Source organism: Panthera pardus, unplaced genomic scaffold (genome assembly GCF_024362965.1).
Source record: "Panthera pardus isolate Hobbes unplaced genomic scaffold, ASM2436296v1 HiC_scaffold_17, whole genome shotgun sequence".
Classification (NCBI taxonomy): Eukaryota; Metazoa; Chordata; class Mammalia; order Carnivora; family Felidae; genus Panthera; species Panthera pardus.
In genome coordinates, this window is record NW_026526732.1 from 146,426,096 (window position 1) to 146,449,458 (window position 23,363).

Sequence of the window (23,363 nt, forward strand, 5' to 3'; positions counted from 1 at the left end):
CCTCAATACCTCCACCATCCATACCCTTCCTTCCTATCACTTCGTACTATTAGTTTGGAGCCTAATTTCCTTCAAGAGATTCCTTGAAGTCTCTTGACTTCAGGATATTCCTGCCTCTAGTCTCTCCCAACTGCAATCAAAGATTCCACAATTATACATATGTAAAGCATGGCTTCAATCCTGCCATCTTACTCGAAAAGCTTCAACAACACTGCACTATCTTTGTAATAATGACTGACATTTGAGATCCAATACTCTACACAACCAGTTCTTTGTTTGAGCCAAACTAGATTACTTACCATTCTCCAAACACGAGCTCTATCATCTAACATTTTACTCTTGTTTATGCCACTCCCTCTGGCTGGAAGACCCTCTCCTTCCTCCTTACTTCTGCCTACTAAATAGAATTCTCTATTTTGGGGTTTAGCTCAAATGCTACTTCCTTCATAAAGTCTTCCTGATCTCCTGCGCTAACATAATTTATCGATCTTTTGAATTCCAAAATTACACCAATCTATAAAAATTTAACATATTCTGCCCTTTCGTGTATTTTACGTATGCCTCACATATACATATGTATATAAATGGCTGTCAATACATTTTATGGAAGAAAATACAGATGTATATACCTCACAAGGCTTGGACTTGTTTTGCAATGGAGAGAAAAGCAAACTATTCCAACTCAGAAATAGAAATTGATAAGAGCAAGGCAGCTGTAACAGTAGGGCTTTTGGCGGAAGCTCCTCTAATGGAAGAAGGTAAGAGACGAGGAAGCTGCTAAAGATAAGGCTTAATTATTAAACTGTCTCATACACACATAAATATGTATATATACGTATTTTGCATTTGGAAAAAGCATCCAAACTTACTCCTGGGAATCTACCATGAAAAGCTAGCATGGACTTCCAGGTAAAGATGGTGGAATGAATACAGGTACCAACTTACTCTTCTTCCTGAAGTCTTACTAAACCAAATATAAAAATGGGACACAGATGGAAGCATACCTGAGAATCCCAAGCTGGCAAAGGGAAAAGCCAAGGCTTATACTATGAATTTTCTAAAGGCTCAGGAACTGGCAGCACTTGGGACATGGGAGTAGAGGGAGAAGCTAAAATAACATTTTCCTCCCCTCCAAGAGGATTAAGGTCTTCGTGCTCATGCGCAAACTTCACTTAGATCTAAACGCATGGCTCTCAGGAATATTGACTTACTTCCATCTAAAAAACCTCAGAGTGCAGCTGCGTGCCAAAGAGTCCACATGTATCACTGTCTTCAGATAATCATTCATCACTGTCCTAAGCTAAGTAACCACTTCACCTAGACCTAAGCACTATCAGTGGATGCTGCAGAAAGCACCACAGAGAACAATGATTTTTAGAGATCTTGGCTACTTTCCCACTTGCTATCAAACCTGGGAGGTTGTCCAGTTTCTCAGAACAGTATGTCCAGAGTGTCCAGTGGGCAAAGAGTTAAATGCTAAAGAGAAATAAATGACTATGCCACATGAAACTGGAAACATGCTCTCGTTGCTAGTTATGCTAGCCCTGAATAAGGATTTCAGAAGACTTCTATGTTGGAAATCACTTAAATAACAGAGGAATACCTAGCTGCATAAAACTACCATAAAACCATCTGGGCCTAGTGCCTTTGTAGAGGGATGAGTTTTCTGCTTCACTGGCTGCTTTCTACTTCTGTCAGTTTTTGTTGTATCTACAGACATAAATGGTAATCTGCAACTACCAGATTACCATGCATACCTTGTCATCAAGATGCTTAGTCATCAAGCACTAAATGCTACTGGAAACCCCACCTCAACCAGTCATTGTGACAGACCATTAAGGGTCCCACACAATTCATCCTAGGGGGATGGCAGCAACCTAACTAACCACAAAAATTTATTCCTATAAATTCTCTTATTATTTTAAAAATCTCTAAATCTGTGCTTATATATGTTCTTTATACTATTCCTACATGTTGTGTTTTTTTCCTCTTTTCTTGATCAGAATTGTCAGAGATCTTTAAAAAAAAAGTTTTCATTGTAATGGTCAAGTCTATTTTTTTTTAAACTTCCTTATTTCTACTTTTATTTTTTTCTTTAACTAACTGAAATGTAACACACATACCATGAAGTATGTGACGTATACTATCTGCTTTTATCTTTATTCCTCTCTGTTACTTTCTTTTGGTTAAGTTTTAGTCTTTCTTTTTTTTATAACAAATTGAAGAATATAAACTTTCTCCTGAGTATCACTTTGGCCAGATATTACCAGTATTTATATGAAATGTTTCTGGTACCGTTAATTAATTTCTAAGTAGAAAAATAAGAAAAAAAAAAAAAAAGATAGGCCACTCACAGACTATATAACACTAATGAACAAGATGCTCAATTTCACTAGATCACACAAAGGCCAAATACAAAGGACACTTTTTTGGCTTACCATGGTGAAAAACATTCAAGAGTATTAATATCCCAAGTTGGCAAAGGAATGGGAAAGTGCTCATAAACAATCAAGCAGGGCAATTCAGCTCCACCAGTTAGATCTAGACAGGTACCTGCACTCTGGCTGCCTAATTCTACCTTCTATCAATGCCTTTTAAGAAATACTCTTATAGGGGCGCCTGGGTGGCTCAGTCGGTTAAGCGTCCGACTTCGGCTCAGGTCACGATCTTGCAGTCCGTGAGTTCGAGCCCCGTGTCGGGCTCTGGGCTGATGGCTCAGAGCCTGGAGCCTGCTTCCGATTCTGTGTCTCCCTCTCTCTCTGCCCCTCCCCTGTTCATGCTCTGTCTCTCTCTGTCTCAAAAATAATAAACATTAAAAAAAAAAATTAAAAAAAAAAAAAAAAGAAATACTCTTATAAGCATGTAAGAATATGTGTATAGAATGTCCACACCATCTTAATTTATAACAGAGAAATACTGGAAGCAACATAAATATCCATCTACTAGAGACTGGAAAAATGAGCCGTGGGAGATTTAACAACCATTAAAAAAGAATAAGGTAAGGCAGATCTTTTAAGAACTAAAACAAAATTGTACCCATGATCTATAGACAAGGTAAATTAAAAACAAATAAGTGTGCAAAACAGTTTGTAAAATACATTTTATGTTAAAAACAAACAAAACAATCTCACATAGTCACTTTTTTTTTTTTTTTTTTTTAAATAAAGACAGCAAAGGACCTTAAGTTGACACTACACTTTCAAACTGTGGACATCTCCAGCAACTGTGAGTAGCCGAGAGGTGAGAAGACTTGACCATTTTACTTGTATTCACTTCTATATTTTTTGAATTTTTTTTCCTGTGAGCTAATACAAATACACTCTTAAAATGCAATGTAAACAATCTCCCATCCCATCCCTCATACTGTAGTTTCTTGAATTATAGTAAGGAGGGCTGAAAGCTCTGGTAGTCTCATTAGCATGGCCTTTTGAGAACTGATGAATTAATTTCTAAAAGCTGCCTAAGATAAGGACCTTAGTGGAAAAGCAGAAAAGACTGACTATGTATTAATCCATGATCTAATCTGCAGACTTGCCTCACATTTACCAACTTTAGCAAGCATTGCTTCCAGGCTACAGAGAAACTGGCAGAGCCCATTTTCATATTTAATGCCTCAATTCCTTTGTCTGAAAGCTCTTTGAGTGATCCAAGCAGCTCACCTGGGGGCAGGCACACCCCACAGGCTGTGGTTCAATTAAATCTGCTTCCCGCACCACCCACTCTTTTAACAGTTAGCCCAGTATTGCAGAACTAAAAGAAACCAAAGCAAAGGAGGAGCAGATGGGAGGTCTTAAGTCCTCCGTGGCAGTTTCCTCCTTAACCTAGAGATCTCTCTTGAGTTGGGATAGAAAATTCCTGCACTTGGGGCACCTTGGTGTCTCAGTCAGTTGAGTGGTTGAGCGTCCAGCTCTTGGTTTTGGCTCACGGTTTCAAGAGTTCGAGCCCCATGTTGGGCTCTGCAGTGGCAGTGTGGAGCTTGATTGGGATTCTCTCTTTCCCTCCTTTTCTCTCTGCACCTCCCCACTCTCACTGTCTCTCTCTCAAATAAATACGTAAACTTAAAAAAAGAAAGAAAGAAAGAAAGAAAGAAAGAAAGAAAGAAAGAAAGAAAGAAAAGAAAAAAGAAAATTCTTGCATTTGTCAGCCAAGGAGACCAGTCCCCATTTATGAAGTCTGTCTGACTTTCTCATTTTCTTCCTTCCAAAGGCTGAGCAGCTATCTTATAGTGGGTCCAGATCAAGCCTCTGAAAGAGAGAAAGAATTATAATCTCCTTCCTCCTCGACACTAAAAATGCTTCCTTGAGAACCAGTTTGAAACAGAGCATTACATTAATTACTTGCTTTTTAAGGGTTAATTTCAGTATGATTTATTATTAAACAGCTGAGAACTCATTGGTGCTCTACTCCACTTGCTCTATATGTTTTAATTAAAAACCCACCAATGTGATTAGAAGACTCAATACAGTTAAGATAGCTCCCCCAGATTGTTATATAGATTCAGCACAACCCCAATAAAAATCCAGCAGGATGTTTTGTTGAAATGAACCAGCTCACTCTAAATTTTTGTACTGAAAGAGGAACTAGAATATCTGAAACAATTCTGAACAAGAATAACAACATGACAAAGGCAACAAGGATGGTCTTCAACACATCATGCTGAAATAACTGGATATCTATGTGCAAAAAAAATGAATTTTGAAGCATACCGCACACCATATTCAAAAATTAACTCAAAATGGGTCACAGATCTAAACGTATACCTAAACTTACAACATTTCTAGAAGAAAATACAGGAGAAAATAGTTGTGACCTTATCCACTTATCCACATTGAACTTCATCAAAAATGAGAGCCTCTGCTCTTCAAAAGACACTGTTAAGGGAATAAAGAGAGAAATCACAGACTAGGAGAAAATCATATATCTGATAAATAGTATGCAAAACATACAAAGAACTCTCACCACTCCATAAGAACACAAACAACCCCCCTTTTTTTTAATGAGCAAGAGTTGAACAGACACTTCATTAGCCATATGGATGGCAAATAATCACATTAATAGGTGTTCACTTCATGAGTCATTAGGGGAATGCAAATTAGATCCATAATGAAATATCACTAGGCATCCTATTAGAAGGACTATAATTCTGAAAACCTGACCAATATTAAGTGCTGGGAGGAGACCTAGCAACTGTAACTCCGATGGAAAACCAAAACGGTATAAGCACTCTGGAACATGGTGTGGCAGTTTCTTATCAAGTGCAGCACATAATTCAACTAGGACCCAGCAATTCCATTTCTAGTGTTTTCCCAAGAGAAATGAAACCGACAGTCATACAAAAACTTGTATGCAAATGTTTATAGTAGTTTGATTTGTAATCGCCAAGGACTATAAATGACCCAAATGCCTCTCAACTAGAGAATGCATAAACTGTGGTGCATCCATACAATGGAATACTACTTGGGAATGAAAAGTAACAAGTTACTGGTACACACAACAACACGGATGAATCTCGAGTGAAATTACGCTAAGTGAAAGGGGCCTGACTCAAAGGGTACATACTGCAGGATTCCCATTTATAGGACATTCTGGAAAAGGCAAAATTCTTGGAACAGACATAAAAGTAGTGGTTGCCAGAGGTAAGGGAGGGGTGCGGGACTGGCTACAAAGGGACACAAGGGAGTTTCTGGTGTGATAAAGCCATTCTGTATCTTGAATGTGGTGGCAGTTATATAACTGTATTTGTCAGACTTCACGGAACTGTACACAAAAGGGGCAGTTTATTGTATTTAAATTATAACTCTTTTTTTTAAAGCTCCAAATGGAAACCATAAAAAAACAAAACAAAACAACCACTATAAAAATGACCACAAAGTGTCTGCATGCTGGAAGAGAAACCTCTTCAACAGGACCATTAAAAACAAGGTCTACCACGTCATACACATACGCACATGTCCTCTTTGCCACCCCCTACCCTCTGACAGGCCCAGCAGAGGGCAGTTCCAAACAAACCATCGCAACCCCCATCCTTACCGGAAGCGTGACTGTCTTAGCATTGAAAGGAGGCACAAATAATACCCCACGAAGGACCTAGTACCTGAGAGCTATAAAGAGCTGGGAGAGGCCACAGAAGTTCCTTCCAACTGCAGGGGGAATGGCACTGCCCCTTCTTGTTCTTCCTTAGAACGAGGCTGTCACACACTCTCCAGCAGTGCGCTCACCCCTGTCGTGACCGCGTTTATATCGTCTGCCTGGCTGTCCGTCCTGCGGCACTCACTCCCTCACGGAGGAAACGGAATTTTGCAGAGGCAATGAAAGTAGGCCAAGGCGACAGAGCACTCTAGTTACCGGGTGGCAGCCAATCACGGGCCCCTCCCCAGGAGCGTCTCACTGTGAGGTCAGGACTCAAAGCAGAGCCTGTGCCGTCAGCCTGCCCCCAAAGGGACTGACTTGTTGGGCTTGTTTTTCCACAGCCTTAACTTGAGGGTTTATGACTTGATACCCCAAATCAAGCTCCGTTACGCTGCGGGCCATTTCTCCTTCCACGGTTCTTACCTGGTCTGACCTAACCACCTCCTTGCTTCGCGTGCTGCAGGGTGGTGAGCCAACTCTACCTAACACAGGGCATTGACAATGAAAGCTCATAATCAACACCCACCACCCCCAACTGCTATGACACCCAGCTCCCTCCTCCCAAGGAACATCATCCTCTCCTTCCACTCAGGATCACAAACTTTAAAAACCCTTTCAAGGTTGTCTCTGATGGGAGCGGGGTGGGGTGGGGGTGTACCTTTTGGTCTTCCATCCGCGGATACCAGCTTCTTTGTTTCTGCTGTTAACAAGAGCTCGTAAGGATGCTCGTCCTCTTCCCTGGCTGCACTTCCCTGAATCCAGGGTCTCATGGCCAAGACCTAAGAGAGAAGACACCACAGAACTTCTCATGTGGGTGGCTAATACCAAGGCAGATTATGTTGAACAAATTCAAGATCCCTGGCTCCTTTTTCACCGGAGAGGAAGAAGGGGGGGAGGGGGTGGGAAGAGAAGTAAATAACTCAGTGTCACGTGAAACCACAACTGCTTTTCTGGATATGCACCTGCACCTCGAATCTCAATGGCCTTTGATTAAAACACTCCCCTTTCCTTACCTCATTATATCCTTCAAAAAGCCATTAATAAAATCCAAGATCCTTCCTTCTCTTGCCTCTCCCATCATAACAGTATTCTGCATGGTCTCTTTGGGGTGGATAGTAGCTTCCAAGCCGTTTTTAGCTATGGTGCATCACAAAAGCCTCCTTTCTCCACGATTCTTTCTTAATATGCACACATACTACCCCAAGGCTGGAACCCTTCCCACCTTCTCAGGAGGGAATCAAATGACTTCTGACTGACCCTGAATGACTGACCCTTACTAGAAACTAGAAACAAAGTGCTCTATTGGTCCTTCTCTATTTTTGTGAGCCTTTCTCCACAGGTCCTGGGGGTTACGGGGAAGTTTCTCTCAAAAGCCGGCTTCCTACTGCATTTATGGTAATACAAGTTTAAACTAATTCCACCCATCTCTGTTCTGAAAAGAGTCAAGTGGCTAGGCAGTATGAATTTCAGTGCAGAAAAAGCAGCTCCGTCTATGGGGAAATCCCTGACCCAGTCAGCCAAGCGTCTCTGCTAAGAGAATTGGCCCAGCGCTGGCTCCTACACCTGCCAAGCGGGTCTAGGCAGCTGAGGGCCTTGTGGCCACAGCTGGTCACGGCACCCAAGGAGCCACACTTCCTCCTCACATCGAGCCAGAAACACCATCACCAGTGCTACAGTCACACTGAGAGAGGGAATGGAGATCCTCGATTTAGAGGACAATTCTGCCTCATCTGTCCTAAGAATCCAATGTGTTTCGTAGGCAAATTAAGAATAATCACATACCAGCTACTGTGAGAGCAAGGCAAAGCACAAAATGTCCCCTTGAGCAGATTGGCTAGAAGTGATATATTATGAACAGAGGGGTTCAGAGGGACTCCCACGTCTGCCTGACAAACAACGGTACCCTACGAATGTGACTCTTTGGCACATGCAGAAGCCTCTCCTTCAGGCATGTCCCACAGCTCACTGGAAATGAACCAGGTTTGTGATTCATCAGGGTTTTCCTTCTTGGAGATATAGCTCACTGCGTTACGGCCTAATGAGACATCAATGATTCCAGGAGCCTCAGACTAAATAAGAGACTGCGGCTCCTGCTTGTTAACAAGGCTGCCACTCTAAAGGCAGAATGATAGTCTCTTTCCGATATTCTGCTAGGCACAGCAGGAACCTCCACTTACTGAAAGCCACCTGGAAGCTAAAAGCTATTTCATTACAATGAGCCATTTGCCTGTATTGCTTAATTCCTTTTGCCTCTTCGTGGGAACACAATTAAGGGAACAAAGAGGGACCATTAAGCAGTTCATACAGTGTCAACTTAATACCACAGGCTTTACAGACAGGAATTTGGGTTCTTCAGGTTTACACACCCACAGCTATCACTGAGCTGGAGCCCTGGAAAGCTGAGACTGTAAGTGTTCTGGACACAGCGAGAGCACTCATATAGCCGCAGGCATGCTTCTCTGAAAGGTAGTTGACAGCTTGGATGCCCGGCCCATACTATCCTTCCTTCTCAAGCAGGACAGCTGATGACTTCCATGTGGAAAATCAGGCCCACTGGACCCACGTTCACTCTGTGCCTGCTCCCGGGCATGACAACCAGAAGCAAAAACCCAGCAAGTGCTAGAGCTGGGAGGGACCCGAACCATTACAGTCACAGCTAGAGAGCACCCAGCTCCAGCTCTTTCATTCTGCAGATGCCCAAACCCACTTTCCAGAGAGGTCTAGGGACTTGCCCAAAGTTATACAGAGAGCAAGCAGCAGAGGCAGGACCATAAAATTCACTTCCCCTGGTTCTGGACCAAGATGGTCTCATTTTTCCTGAGAAGGAGGACTTTCCATCCAATTTAGAACTCTTTCCTTCCTTCAGATATCTTGTGAGAGTCCCCTGCTCACATCGAGACAACTTCTACAGGGATCTCTTCCTCTTAGTCCTGGCTCCTGCCAGCTGTGGGATTAAAATCTCATAATAAAGCAATAGACTGCTTTTCTTGGAGCCTTCCTAACTCCCACTCAAGAAGTGGATTGTCGGGGCGCCTGGGTGGCTCAGTCGGTTGAGCGGCCAACTTCGGCTCAGGTCACGATCTCACGGTCCGTGAGTTCAAGCCCCACGTCGGGCTCTGTGCTGACAGCTCAGAGCCTGGAGCCTGTTTCAGATTCTGTGTCTCCCTTTCTCTCTCTGACCCTCCCCCGTTCATGCTCTGTCTCTCTCAAAAATAAATAAACGTTAAAAAAAAAATTAAAAAAAAAAAAAAAAGAAGTGGATTGTCACAGTGAATATGGCAGTAACTGATTTTCAACAGAAAAGATTCTGCTTTTTACTCAATTATTCCTTAATCTTTTCTCCCCTTTCTTCTAGGGCTGGCAATAAATCAAAGCCAAAAAGCTGTATTCTCTGTTACATGGAAAGCAACATTTTTGCTGCAGAGAAAAGCTACTACCAGTCAGCACCTAACTGTGACCAACTGAATGACCGGCCGGAGTGTGGGCAGTTTTCTGGGAAGGGATACCATAGCAGCTGCAACTTCCCATGAAGGTTTCACACATCTGAACATAGAGAAGATCATGGTCAGTCTGATGCAGCTGGCAGCCCATTTGGTGGGGCAAAAACATCTCAACGCGTGTGTGCACGTGCATGTGTATGTGTTTAATTTCTGGAAGCCAGTTTCATGACCTGGTAGTTAATCTGATAAGCTCTTCTGGAGCCAGCTACACTCAGCTTCCCTCCAAGGTTTCTATGGGTCATCTCAGTGACGAGCCTCAGGAACAGGACACAAACACTGAAGCAGATTGTCTGCCAAATAGAAGTCTAAACTATGATGAGCCAGCGCCTCCTAGGATATGAGGTGTAGGGTAATAAAGTTTTGGCAGTATAAGAAATAAAGATAGTGAAGATTAGAGTCCACTTTTGGAGAACACCTATTCATTCACACGACAAACAGAATCTGCCTTGATCGTCGCAAGGATAATGGCCCATATCACATCACCTCTGTATTTAGGTACTTAAAATCACTGAGCAAGCAAAGTCAGGGTTCTCATGGTCTTCTAACTTCTGACTGCCGTGGTCCAACTGACCCAGAATTCCAGACTATTCAGAAGCAAGTCCTAGAAGTATCTCAGAGTCTCCCACCCAGGAGAGAAATGGAGATTTCTCCCCCTATCTCTTGACACCGTTATTGACAAATTATATGCCCTAAAAAGCCCTGGGAGAACAGAAAGTCTTTGTTATCTAATATTTCTTTAAGAGTCTCGCTCTTATCCTTGGGTATTAGGAATTTTAATCCAAGTCCTTGTTAAAGAGGTGGCATAAGGCATTCATAGAGACCTAGCCCCAACTGAATATGCTCCATATTACCAGGTTTTCCCTTATAAAAAGAGAGTAATGAAGCAAATCTCTATATAAAAACATGCAGGGATTTGTTCCATGCATTTCTACCTTCTAGCAATGTATTATTACCCTAGAGGCTGTAATTCTAGAGACCTCTTACTTGAAACATGATAATAAGCATTTTGTAATTCAGGGATAGAAAGAAACAGGGACAGAATTTATACCTAGCATAAAAATCTTCCCCTATTTCCAACACTGACTTTTACATTCTTAAAAGTGCTTCCTTGTATTTATACATTTTGTGAAACTAAAGCCATCCTTCTGGTTCCATGTGCTTGTATTAGATAAAAGAACCTGTCTCACGGGATGGTCTGTGGCAGTACAATAAAAAAGTTAACTCTGACTTCTAGCGATAAAGTAATGAGACTTAACTGACTAGTTTATATTACCTGATTTTTAAATGAAAGAACAGGGTATTGAACGAGCTATAAAATAACAAAATTACATAATACTTTGAATCAGTGCTAAATAAACATGGTCTCTGAATGGTGGCAAGTATTAAAGGGACATTCCGAAAATCAAAGATCATGGAAAATATGATTTTCTTCATATAACTAACCCCGTGAGAAGGTACAACTATTTGCCTCACGATAAGATTTCTTTTTTAAAAAGGTGGACTAGTCTCCTCAAAAAACCTTCTTTCTTTGATTCCTCCCACCTCCATGAATCTTACTTCTCTTCTAATTGAGCCTTTATGACGTTTCCCATGTTTGTCCTGGTGGATTCTTCATGTGAAAGGAAGAAGGAAAATGTGACAACAGAAAGACGACTTTTGGGGCAGAGTCACCAAAGCTCGCTAATATGACGCAGTCTACAGACAGTGATTAGGGGCAAAGTCTACGTTTTGGATCAAAAGATGACACAGGCACGAAAGCAGAAAGGCAAACCGTGCAGATACTGGAGCCAGGAGAACTGTGCGTGGTTTACTCTCAATGTGCAAGGCAGATGGGTAACTGGCCTGTCTGCCAGACAGCTCCGTTAAAATTCTTTGCTTACTACTTAAGTGAGTTTGAAAGATCTTGTTCCAGATTACTGATGTGCACAATACAAATGTACTAATCCAAAGAGGCGCTAAGAGAATGAGAAAGCAGAGTCTTCTTCAAGCACACATTGATGGACCTTCCGAAACCTCGTGCTTCAGTGATGGCAATAAACCCTCAACCCTCTACCTCAGAAGCTGTCAATGGAAAATACTTCTTATCTATACGGTCTTCCTCCTCTTCATCAGGTGGTGGCTTTGCTGGAGGCGGTGGACGTTCCCTCTGCAGGAGAGAAAAAGTAAGTATTTCAGGATCTCTTTTTTCAAGTACCTAACTTGTTGATTTATTCTTATCTTAGCCCTTGGAAATGAAAAAGAATAATGTAAAGAACTCCCCCGAGAGACTAAACTTAAGGATCAGTATTTAAACAGATAGCTTAGTATTTGCACGTGCACACACACCCCACCCACAGCACAAAATTCAGTCAGCACACTCCTTACTTTTTGATGTCTGTAGCAGCGATTATACACTTTTTTCATATTCTAGACCACAGTGAGAAATATCAGCACTGAAACCACACAACTGCCTAGCCAGAAAATGTCCTTCATAATACTAATAAAACTCTAGCCTAGGAAAACCAGTCAGCTGTCAGTCTATGTCAAAAAGAGGAAATAGTAAATCCAGAGAATCACCTTGTCAATGAGTTCTAACAAACCAAAGCTACCAAGGAAGTAATGAGGAAAGGAATCAAGGACAAAAACACCAATTCCTGCTCAAACTTTAATGCTACCCCCAATCTTTGGTTTATTCCCCAAAGCTCTGAACTGGTCTCTTATCCTTGGTCACCTCCTCCAATGATTACTATTATGTATCATTAGTATATGGAAACTTTATTTCTTTTAAAAATTTTTTTTTTTACTTAGAGAGAGAGAGAGAGAGAGAAAGAGCTGGGGGGGGGGGGCGTGTGTACACACAGGAGAGATGCAGAGGGCGAGGGAGACAGAGAGGGAGAGGGAGACGCTCGGCATGGAGCCTGACACAGGGCTCTATCTCACGACCAGAGATGATAACCTGAGCTGAAATCAAGAGTCGGATACTTTAACTGACTGAGGCACCCTGGCACCCCTGAAAACCCGATTTCATCTCAGCCCATTTAAAAAAGGAATATTTGTCAGTTACCTGTCCCAGAGCAAGGATTGGCAAGCTCCTTCTTAAAGGGCCTGACGGTAAATATTTTAGGCTTTCCAGTCAACTCTGCCATCGCAGTACAAAAGTAGCCATAGAAAACATGTAACAGAATGTGGCTGTGTTCCAATAAACCTTTATTCACAAAAATGGGCTGCTATGTGTGGGCCGTACTTTGCCAATCCCTGCCCTAGAGCAAGAAACACCCTGAAGCAGGGATCAGTTAGGTCGAGGGTAGACAATTTCAGAAACACATACAATCTTTGGTGACAGAAAGCTGAAGAGAGGTTCGCCATTGTACCTGCAGTTACTGTCAGCATCGTTTATAGTGCAAAGTCCTAATCATGTTTCATAACCAACATTCCTACAGGGAAAGGAGTGGGAACCTGAAATGGGAACTGGCTTGCAGGCTCATTCCCTGGCTTGTACGTTAGTTCACTGCGTTGCTAGAACAGCGGTATTTTTTAAAAGTCAGAGTGGAGGCACATGCTGAATTACAGGAGAGTCTCAGAGAAGTCTGCACGATGTCTCCCATGTCTCAGGAGCCGCCAGGGTCAGTTAGCATTTGGCATCCATGATCTCTCTCCGTTAAAATGTGCTTCAGCACTTGGTATTCTAGCTTCATAAATCAGTCATTCCTACAGTCCCTGGAACCAGATGGATCCCCAACGGCAACAACTTCAAAACAGGTTCATATTTTCAAGCCAAACAAAGCTCTTAGATGAGATTTCCCACTGAGTCCTGCTTTCCCCACCCGTCTTTACTCCAGAAGTGCAGAAACAACCTTGGTCCCTTCCACGTGCCACCTTGTAAGGAGGGGAACAACAAAAGGAGCAGGCCTGTAATCTACACCAACTATCCAACCTTGGGACAAAAATACCCGTGGAAAAACAAAATGATACACAACAACGACCGAAACGACCCATCTTAGAACCCTTCTCAAGACTAGAGTAGCCTAGAAAGGACGATACGAACACCTCTTGCACAAGAAGTGGTCACCAGGGACACTGGAAGAAAAGAGAGGCAGCAGCCTCTTTTTTCTAACGTGAAAACTTTGGCCCAGGGACCTGTAAGTACAGAGCTGATTTATACACACCATCCACTGCATGTGTAAGATGCCGAACAGTCCCTTGGCCACAGTTAATTACCAAGGGCCAGGAAGGTAGTGGCACAGTCACCACATACTCAAGAAAAAATGGCAAAGCATGCACTCGAAGAGGCATCAGTTTCTACTTAGCAAGACCATCGATGGATACATTCCTAGAGTGGGATGGAACAAATAGACTATAAATCAGTGGCTAAGCCCGTAGGAACTTGGTTATTCAAAGCTTTCTTCCCTAACCCTGTGTTCTTCTTGTAAAGCCTCTAGCTCCCTCTAATGGTCATCACCTGTAAGTGCCACAAAGCAATGCCTTCCTCCACAGGTGGATTTGCTTAATTCCTTGTACCTAAGGCGAAAGTGAGACCAACCAGCTCTGTCTACAGAAGCACCATGCCAGAGGTGCTTGGCATATGTGTGTGCTCCCACCACTCACAAGGAGTTGAATTAGCCCTTGATAATACCTACTACTCTGGTGGGCTTTTCCAAAATCCATGCAGAAACTCTGGGACTATTATTCTAGGACCACTCTAGGAGCCTAATGAAAAAGAACACTTAGAAGCATCAGGCCCATTCCCAGGGAACATCTGAAAAACCCAAAGATCACCTAGGAGCCAAAGGCTCATCAAAACGGTCATAAGGCAAATTTAGACCAAAAGGGAAAAGTCAGCCTCTCCAACAGGAAGAAATGATATACACCTGGAAATATGCCCCAAGCTGGGAATTACTGGGATTCTATTAGAGCAATGGCCAGTTTAGTAAAAGGGCGGTGCTCAAAACCTCAAATTATTGTGCCTGGCCATGTAGGAAGGAAGTTCCATGGGACTGCTGATTGAGGCTTGGGCTCAGAGGAAAACTGTGAGGGAGAAAAAGGTAATAAAAAAAATTATTTTTTTTTTAAGAGAGAGAGAGAGAGAGAGAGTGAGTGCAAGCAGGGGTGGGGGTGGAGGGTGGCCAGGGTGGGGTGGGGTGGGGAGAGAGAGAGAATAAGATTCTCAAGCAGGCTCCACACTCAGCATGGAGCCCGACATGGGGTTCAATCCCAAGACTCTGGGATCATGACTTGAGCCAAAATCACGAGGTGGACACTCAACCAACTGAGCCACCCAGGTGCCCCCGGAATAAAAAGTCTTGAGAACAATGTACAAGAGTGGAAGCAGAAGTACCAGAGAAAGAAGCAGTAAGATGGCAAGGTGGACCTTGAGAAGAAAAGGCTGGGACAAACAGGAATGTCACATACTAACATATGTGATATCTGATTAAGCCTTGCTACGACCCTGCTGAGTGCAGAATCTGTCCAGGTCCAAATGGATAACGTGTCGACGGCAAATGGAAGGTGGGAATGCACTCAGGGAAGGCAACAGCTTACTTCAGTGAGCTCTTTCACTGTGGAACTGCTCTCCAGAGAGAAAAGTAACAATATAGAGCAAAGACCCCGGGGACAGAAGCAGCAGTAGGCTATGCAGAAATAAAATGCTTCTAAGGCCAAAATGTGCTCTAAGGCCAAAAACTAATAGAATGATGCAAACATGTTACATCGAAAACCAAAATTCTACCTCAAGGCGATCTGTATAGTTAACCACACTAAGCAAGAGGAAGATGTGGCCGAGCCCCAGGAGAACAGGGGAGCAGGATGCAGGCCTCTGCCAAGGGAGCCGGCACTAGGGGCACACTCCCTCTCCCCGCGCCCCACCGAAGCACAGGAGGCCGACAACACAGCACCCGTCTCGTTGCGGGGTCCCCGGGCCACATACAGGCCTCACTCCAGCAGCTTTCACTCCTGCTGCCTCGGCCTCCTTGCTCATGGAGTCCCGGTCAGACGATCGCCCACTGGCCATGCTGTCCAACGAATGGCAGGAGACAGCATTGTAGAGCGCCTCGTAGGGACCCTCCTCTTCAGCGTTTGTGTCAAAATCAATGATCAGTTCGGTCACTGCTTTCTCCACGTCACCTGAACAGGTTAGAGAGCAAGAGTCAATGGACGAGAGCACAATCTCAGATTTCCAACCACTACAACCACCCAGAGCCCCTCATCAACCTGAACTTGACAAACAATAACCAAAAGCAGTAAACTACTTTGCTCCACGGGTAGGAGAAAAGCATGACAGTGTGTGTTAGAAAAGGGTTCCCTTGAGTTTCAGTTGCTCTTTATACCCTGACACTTACAAGAGATTTTTCTCTAATTCAACATGGCAAATCCTTGACATCTATGAGAGACACCTCTCAAGACCTTTATAAATTCCCAGAACCTCAATACCGTGATAGAATAAACTTGAACCATAAAATGTAGCAAAGTGTAACTGGAAACTTAAGTAATCCTTTAAATTCTTAATAAAAACCTCCCTGTGCTCAAGCAAAATAGAGGACCGTGAAGCCTTTCTGACACGGAGGCACTGTGCAAGGTTAAACTCACTCACCAGAGAACTACAAACCTCAGAGTACCTGGGATCCAAATTTGTGACTCTGAAAAATCACCTGTTATGGACCAGCGATCTCTGGGTCTCTGGCAAATAGTCAAATTGTAATCGTAAAATCCTTGAAGGCCAAGAGCTTAGTGAACTCCTAATCCCATTACTAGTGGATTATGAGGTCAAGAAAACAAGTGGGGGTGGTGGTGGAGGTGGGGGTAGCAAGGACTCCACAGTAGAGACAGGCTGAGCACCCTTTAACCTTATACCTCTGCTCTCCTCTGAAAAATCCCTTTCCCTTTTCAGTGTGTGGCTTTGTTCCATTCCTCCAGCCTCCTGGCTTTCTTTACTGTGCTCGTATCTGAGGGAAGGTGTCAATCAGTACTTTGTCCTTCTCACTCATCACACCTACGACCCAAAAGGCTGCTCAGTAAATCTGAGGAGGTGGATTGTAGCTAACGACGGAGAGGCTGGACTGTCTAGGGAGTGCCCACACCACATTTGTTGGCCAAGTGACATATTACCAAAATCTGCCGCGTCCACATCTACCAACCAGTTGATACTCGTTCAATATTTAACGTGGGCCAACTATGCTCAAAGCATGACAGTGTGTGTTAGAAAAGGGTTTCCGTGAGATGTGAATTCACCTGGAGATCATCCCACCTACAACACATCCCAGAAGAGACCTCACAGAGCCAAGTGTAAAAGCGGAGAATCAAATAAAGTAGGAAAGAAGAGGTCCAAAGTCAAAGGCCTAAGCTATGTCCAGTAAAAGTTCATATACTAGCTGGAAAACAAGACATTTGGATACAAGCTTATTAAGTGCTCCCAACCCCCTGAAATTATTACTTAAATGAAGATGCTTTCATTCTACCAAAGCCCATTCAACTCTTCAAGCCGAGAGCACCTGCGCTGGCAGAGAAAAGCCACCTTACCCTGAGATTTCTGGGGTATGGAGTCCACACTGGAGACGACAGGTCCCTGGGATGTGGGGGTTCTATCTGCCTCTTTTGCGCTTCTTTTTCCAGTCATGTGATCTACACGGGAAGACAAAAACAAAAAAAAGCTGCACCAAATACAAATGCTGTGGTTTGGCCAGTGTGTGCCCTGGTCGCCCCAACAGGCAGATGAACTGATACCTTCAATCAGTGCTGCTATCTGCTGGCTCTTTTGAGAAGGCAGTTCCCGGACAGTGTCTAGGGCAGTCAGTCCACGGTTATCTTTTATGTTGACATCAATTCCTAGAAAGGCATATACCAGGTGGACCAGGGGAGTGAGCAGTTTCAAGTCAGCCTCAAAGAAGGTCAAATTCCAGGACACCCAATGCCCCGAGTAGCATGATCAACATTTTTCATCCAAAGCTATTTAATCCAGCTATCCAAGAACGCTTCGTACACTTGCAATCAATCAGTGGAGACAGACATACATTGGGTTTGAGTGCAGCCAGCAAAAATCCCCCTCTGGGGAGGCTAGGGAGAAACGACCCCAACCCTGGCATGCTGTGTAAACAAGAGCGCTGCCGACCTCTCACCTGCAGCCAGCAGGATTTGCACCACATCGGTCTTGCCAAACAAAGCAGCCTCATGCAAAGCACTGCCCTTCTCCGTCTGGAAAGCAAACGAGAGCGCAGAGCAGCATGTCGTCAGAACAGTGACCCAGGTTTGGCGTGGCTCCACACGACAAACGGGACATGGACAAGAAGGGACAGGAAAATAAAATAAACCACACAAAGTTCTCTGTCATTATCTTTCCCACTTTTCTTGTCTGGATTCCGAAACCACAATCGTGGCCCATATGCAAAGTGTATCTGAAGTGCCACCATCAGGCCACACGTAAATAACTGCACAGCGACTCTTGGAGCCACCTATTGGTGAAACTCCTCAAAAGTCCACCTTCCCGGGTGGAAGGGATAATGAGAAGAAAAGTACATGGGGCAAAAAAACCACCTTAACTTCACTCGTGGTTTGGTCAACGTGAAGCCTAAGGAACAGCCATTCAACCGAATGGAGAAAGCTAACACCACAGGGAAATGCTAAGTCTCCCGTTGGCAAGATCAAGTTGATGGGACTTTGCAGGAGGCAAGCGCTGGCAGTGGGAACACCTGTACAGGAAGATAATGAAATTTTTCTGATTTTCAGAGAGAGTCCACAAGCACATCTTTTCAGGGCATAATGACAAGATATTACCCCTGAAAAGAAAAGAAAAAAAAAAAAAAAAAAAAGATACCAGACTCACTTGAGGAGTCTGTCTCTGAAGTGTCACATCAGAATGAGTCAACAAATGGAAGCATCTGACACGTGGGGTGAAACGTGCTAAATAAGAACACAGCCCAGCAGCATGGTACTTGTGCCTTTTCCAAAATGACTAGGTCCCCTGGGCCCGGGGGTATGTCCGCCCCGCTACCTGGTAGTTGCTATCCATGCCGGCGTCCAGGAGGACCTGGACCACGGCTTTGTGGCCGTTCCTTGCTGCCAAGTGCAGGGGGGTGTGCTTCTTAGTGTTGCAGCTCAAGAGGTTGGGGTGCGCGTTCAGGAGCATCTTCACCACCTCCAGTCTCCCGTACAGCGCCGCCAGGTCCAGCGGTGTCTCGAATTTGTTGTTGCGCATGGTGGGGTCTGTTAGCTCCTCTAAAAGGACCTTCACCACCTCCGTGTGGCCGTACTGCGCTGCACAATGCAGGGCCGTCTCGTTGTCGTTGTTCTAAAGAGTTAACAGGCAGATGACATCAGAAAGGTAACTGGCCGACTGGCATACGACTGGGGCAATCACACGTAAAACCACTGAAGTTTAAATGAGAAAAACAGCAGCAATATTTGGGGACTACTAGGTGTCAGTCAGAACCCAGACGTACTTCCCGGCCAACAAGCCCGACCGCTCCAATCAGCCACGTCGTGCCCCGGTGACTGCCAGAGGGGAGCTGTCACCTGCTCACACGTACAGCCTCCTCGTGTGTGCCATGAAGGAGGGGTCTACAGATTGGAAGGAGAGTGAACTAGGGCGTGTGGAGGGCCTCGGGCAGACACCCTGGCGCCCGTGAATACCAACCATATCACTGCCATTGACTCATTCTAAACTTCAACTGGTTTTACAGTTTATATTCAGTCAACCCTGTAGTTCGGATTCTGGACTCGTTGATATCCACTGCCTTACAAACAAGCTTTTTTGAAAGAGCTTGTCATCTGCATAGCTCCTTGCATGCAAATCAAACAGCCAACGATCACAGTAACAGAGCAGAGCACCAAAAATCACTCTCAAGGTATCAGCCAACAGCCATTTCCAGGGGAGGGAGGCACTTGAGCTCAGTCCCAGAGGAACATGGGGCCCGATGTCGCCCTGTGCCTGTGCCTACTCCAGGAGCCTGCACCAATCAAAGCATGCGGAATCTACAGTGCAGGGAAGTATTTCTTATGTCAGAAAGATTCAATCAGGCCCCGGAATGTTTTATGAGAGGTGCAAAATATTCAAAGTTGTAACACGGCCGTCCATTCAAACTCACAACCCCCATGGTCCTTAAATGCCAATTTTGCGTCAAACTAAAGGTAGAACCTGGGATGAAACGGGAGAAGTCTGTGCTTCATCGATCATGAGAAGCAAAATGTTAATCATTCCAATTGTGCTTTTTCTTTTACCACTACTGACAATATATAAGTAGAGCAGGAATAAAGTAATTTCCATGACCTCTCCTTTTTTAGATGCACTAGTAAAATAATTCTCCCACAAGATTTTGAGATTCCTAAATTTATCCAGGAGGCTGCTGCCACCTTAGGGAAACAAAGCTTATGAGGTGGTGTGTCCAGTAAGTCAATATTGTGCACCTTTCAGTGATCAAAAGGTAAAAACGAAATGTTTCCACAACTTCTTTAATTCTATTAATTACATTAAAAGTAACAGACCAGGAGTTACCCAAACACGCATGCAATTCCATCTGCTTTTGATCTGGCATTTGACTGCATCATTTTTTCCAGCTACGCCAAGTGTACCAGAAAGATCCAGAGGTGCTGGGACCGAGGCCCCAAAGGGCCAGAATGATAGCAAAGAAAAATTTTTTAATGAAATAAGGACAGATAAGGTGATAGCAGGAGGCACATGCAAAGATAAATGCACACAGATAAACAGAAGAAGCAGCACTGAGCTCAAACACGGCTCGAGGAGATTAGCAGCTGAGTGCAGACAGCCTTCACTGGCCACAGGACACAGCCCGTTAGCAATGGCCTCCTGTGATATAACTGCGCCCAAGGGGCAGATTCCACGTCAACCTAAAAATCTGGAGGGAAGGGGAAACCGGGCAGACAGCCCATCTTTGGGGTTCCTGGTGACAACCGGTCACTAAGACACCCCATCTGGAGTGCCCATTTCCGACTGAGCGTGAGGCCCTGAGCCAACTTAGAGCTGTCGCTTCACTTTCTCAGGATGAAAGGCAGCTACATCTACAAAATGCACAGGAGCTTTCTTTTCAGTGGTTCCAGAGCAGAGTGGCAACCCAAAGAAGCTTTAAGAGGATTCGCAGGGTTTTACATCTCAAGATTAGCATGACAGCAGGGCCAAGAAAGTCAGCTTATTCTTATTAAAACTCCAATCCAGAAAAATGTGTTTACTCTGAAGCAGACACTGCTGTCTCTTTTACATCCAAGTTGTCTCCCAACAAGCAGAATAATCTGTCCTCAATTTTGTAAAGAGTATGCCATTAGAGCCTGAAGAACTCTAAGACTCTAAACTATCCAGCAGGAGGAAAAAAGAAAATCTGTTTGTTTGGTTTTTTTCAATTTTTTTTTTGCTAGCACTAAGGCAGCTACCACAAAGCTGCCTTACTGAAAGCAAGGTCTTGATCACTACCAAGCAAATTTCCTGCCTCTGTTAAAAATGGCCTAACCACATCTCTGCACAGTGTCATACTCAAATTCACACTGTAGAAAGCATCTTACTCATGCCTCAGTCTTGCCCGACACGGTCTGGTAACTATAATGCTCTTCAAGTCTGTGGTTACCCCATCTTTTGACTAGTGAACACAGGCCATCACAATGAGCTCTTCCTACCGTTTCCCTTTTGAGCCCGACAACTTTCAGGGCTGAAAGTCATTAAGTGTTGATTCATGGACCCCTAAGAAAGGGAGGGATTCCAAAGGAGGGCACAGACTCCTAAAGACCTGGAATCCTTCTCTTTCACACTCGGAGCATCTCACACACTCAGAGTTCCCAGAATCCTGTTACTATGTATTTGGACTGAGAAAGGAGACTAAGATCAAACACCCCAATTTTCCCCCAAAGTCTTTGCACAAACTCTCCATTCCTGCCCATCTTGAGACTCATTCTCATTTCCCCTTGCTATACTCAGCATCTCTAAGAAAAAAGATCCCAATACCCTTTACATACGGAGACCCCATTTAATGTGTAAATCCATTATATTTATGTGCCATCTACATAACATACACATAAACTACAAGCAGCAGAAAACTATATAGAAACATTTCCATGGCTTTTCTCCTCTTGAACTATTCCAAGCCATCACTTCCCAGTGCTTAGACTATAGCCCAACTGTACTCTTGTCCATGGTTGATAGATACTTAAGTTAGAAACACCTAAGCTTCAGCTCTCCATAGCAACAATGGTATAGGTCCCAGAAATAGACCAAAATTGGAACAGAAGGACAAACTGAGCCTACTGAGATTTAGAAGACACAGGACAAACATGAGAATTGAGTCCCCGTGGAAGAAGAGCTAGGTTTACTCTGTAGTGCTCTGGAAGGCAGAACTCTGACAGACAGATGGAAGGTTTAGGAAGACAGTTATCAGCCAAGCATAAGAAACCAAACATCAGTGGCATCCAAAAAGAGGCAGCCAAGTAGTAAGTCTGTTACCAAGAGAAACATACAAACAAACAAATAAAACAAGGGGTAGATGGCTCATCTTTCAGGTGAGAGAAAAGGATTTCTGCTCTGGATGGCAAGTTGGCCTAGATCAGGGCTTCTCCAACTGGCTTCGTTCTGGAATTACATGGGAGCTTAGAAGTAACTAAGTCCCACCCCAGACTTGCCAAGGTAGCACCTCGGAGGGTAAAGCCGAGGAAGACTATTATTAAAAAGCTTACCAACCTAGCAGGTGCCAACTTGACCAAGCAATCATCTATCCTCATAAAAAGTGAGATAAACTTTTTTATCTCACACCATGTGCCTTGTGACGTGAAGCACTACAAAGGAAGGAATATAACATCACTCCTGTGGCATTCCTGCTAAAACCGTATAGCTTGAATCTAGTCATGAGGAAATAGGAGACAAATGAAAACTGAGGGAAAGTCTACAAAATGACTGGTCTATATTCTTCAGAACTGTCAATGTCACACAGGTCTCTGGGCAATGGGTTAGTGTGTTCGGCTATTAACTAAAAGGTAGGTGGTTTGGTCCCACCCAGGGATGTAATGTTTGCAGTTCAAAAAAAGTCCATGTCGTGAAAGGCTAAGAAGGACTGAGGCATTGTTCCAGATTATGTATGATCCTGGACTGGATCCTGGACCAGGAAAAAAAATTGCTCTAAAGGACATTATTGAGGGAACTGGTGAAATCTGAACACAGATTCAATATCAGATACCAGGATTGTATCGATGTTGAATTTGCTGAATTTAACAACTGTACTGTGGTTATACAAGTGAATGCCCTTGTTTTTTTAGGAAATACAGGCTGAAGTATGTGGGGTTAAAGGGTCATGATGTCCATGACTAAATATCAACTCATCAACTACAGCAGCAATATACATATATATTTGAGAGAGAGAAAATGTGCATGCAAATGTGACAAAATGTTAAAAATTGGTGAATTTAGCTGAGGAGTATAATGCAGCTTGTGGCAATGTTTTATAAGTTGAAATGTTTTTTCAAGACAAAAAGTTTTCTAAAAGCTTGCTAGGTGATTCAGATGCAATCAGACAAGCTGATCAGAATGTGAAGACAACTGGTCGAGACAACTTCCGGGTCTCTTCCGGCTCTAAATCTCAATTATTTTTAAGTGTACAGAAAAACAGACCTATCCTAAAACTAATTTGACTGTTGCTCACCTTATGATACTCAGATTAAGTTAAAGTTGCTTTAAAAGGAGCAAATGAACAATTTTAACAGTTCTACCTGCTAAGGATGACCTACATTCTGGACTGGTTTATGCTGACTTGCTGAAAAGGAAAGGCTCCCTCCCTA

General features: G+C 43.7%; 1 protein-coding gene across 6 annotated transcripts in view; it reads right to left on the reverse strand.

Moving 5' to 3' along the window:
* The window catches only part of ANKS1A (ankyrin repeat and sterile alpha motif domain containing 1A), a 178,351-nt gene that overhangs the window by 79,089 nt on the left and 75,899 nt on the right, over nucleotides 1-23,363 (reverse strand). For all 6 annotated transcript variants that reach the window (XM_019456827.2, XM_019456830.2, XM_019456826.2 and 3 more), the window contains 7 exons: nucleotides 18,589-18,885; nucleotides 17,717-17,792; nucleotides 17,325-17,426; nucleotides 17,121-17,222; nucleotides 15,532-15,728; nucleotides 11,683-11,775; nucleotides 6,788-6,908 (listed from right to left, as the gene is read on the reverse strand). In XM_019456827.2, the coding sequence (XP_019312372.2) occupies nucleotides 6,788-6,908; nucleotides 11,683-11,775; nucleotides 15,532-15,728; nucleotides 17,121-17,222; nucleotides 17,325-17,426; nucleotides 17,717-17,792; nucleotides 18,589-18,885 (988 nt within the window). The remainder of the gene's footprint in view (nucleotides 1-6,787; nucleotides 6,909-11,682; nucleotides 11,776-15,531; nucleotides 15,729-17,120; nucleotides 17,223-17,324; nucleotides 17,427-17,716; nucleotides 17,793-18,588; nucleotides 18,886-23,363) is intronic.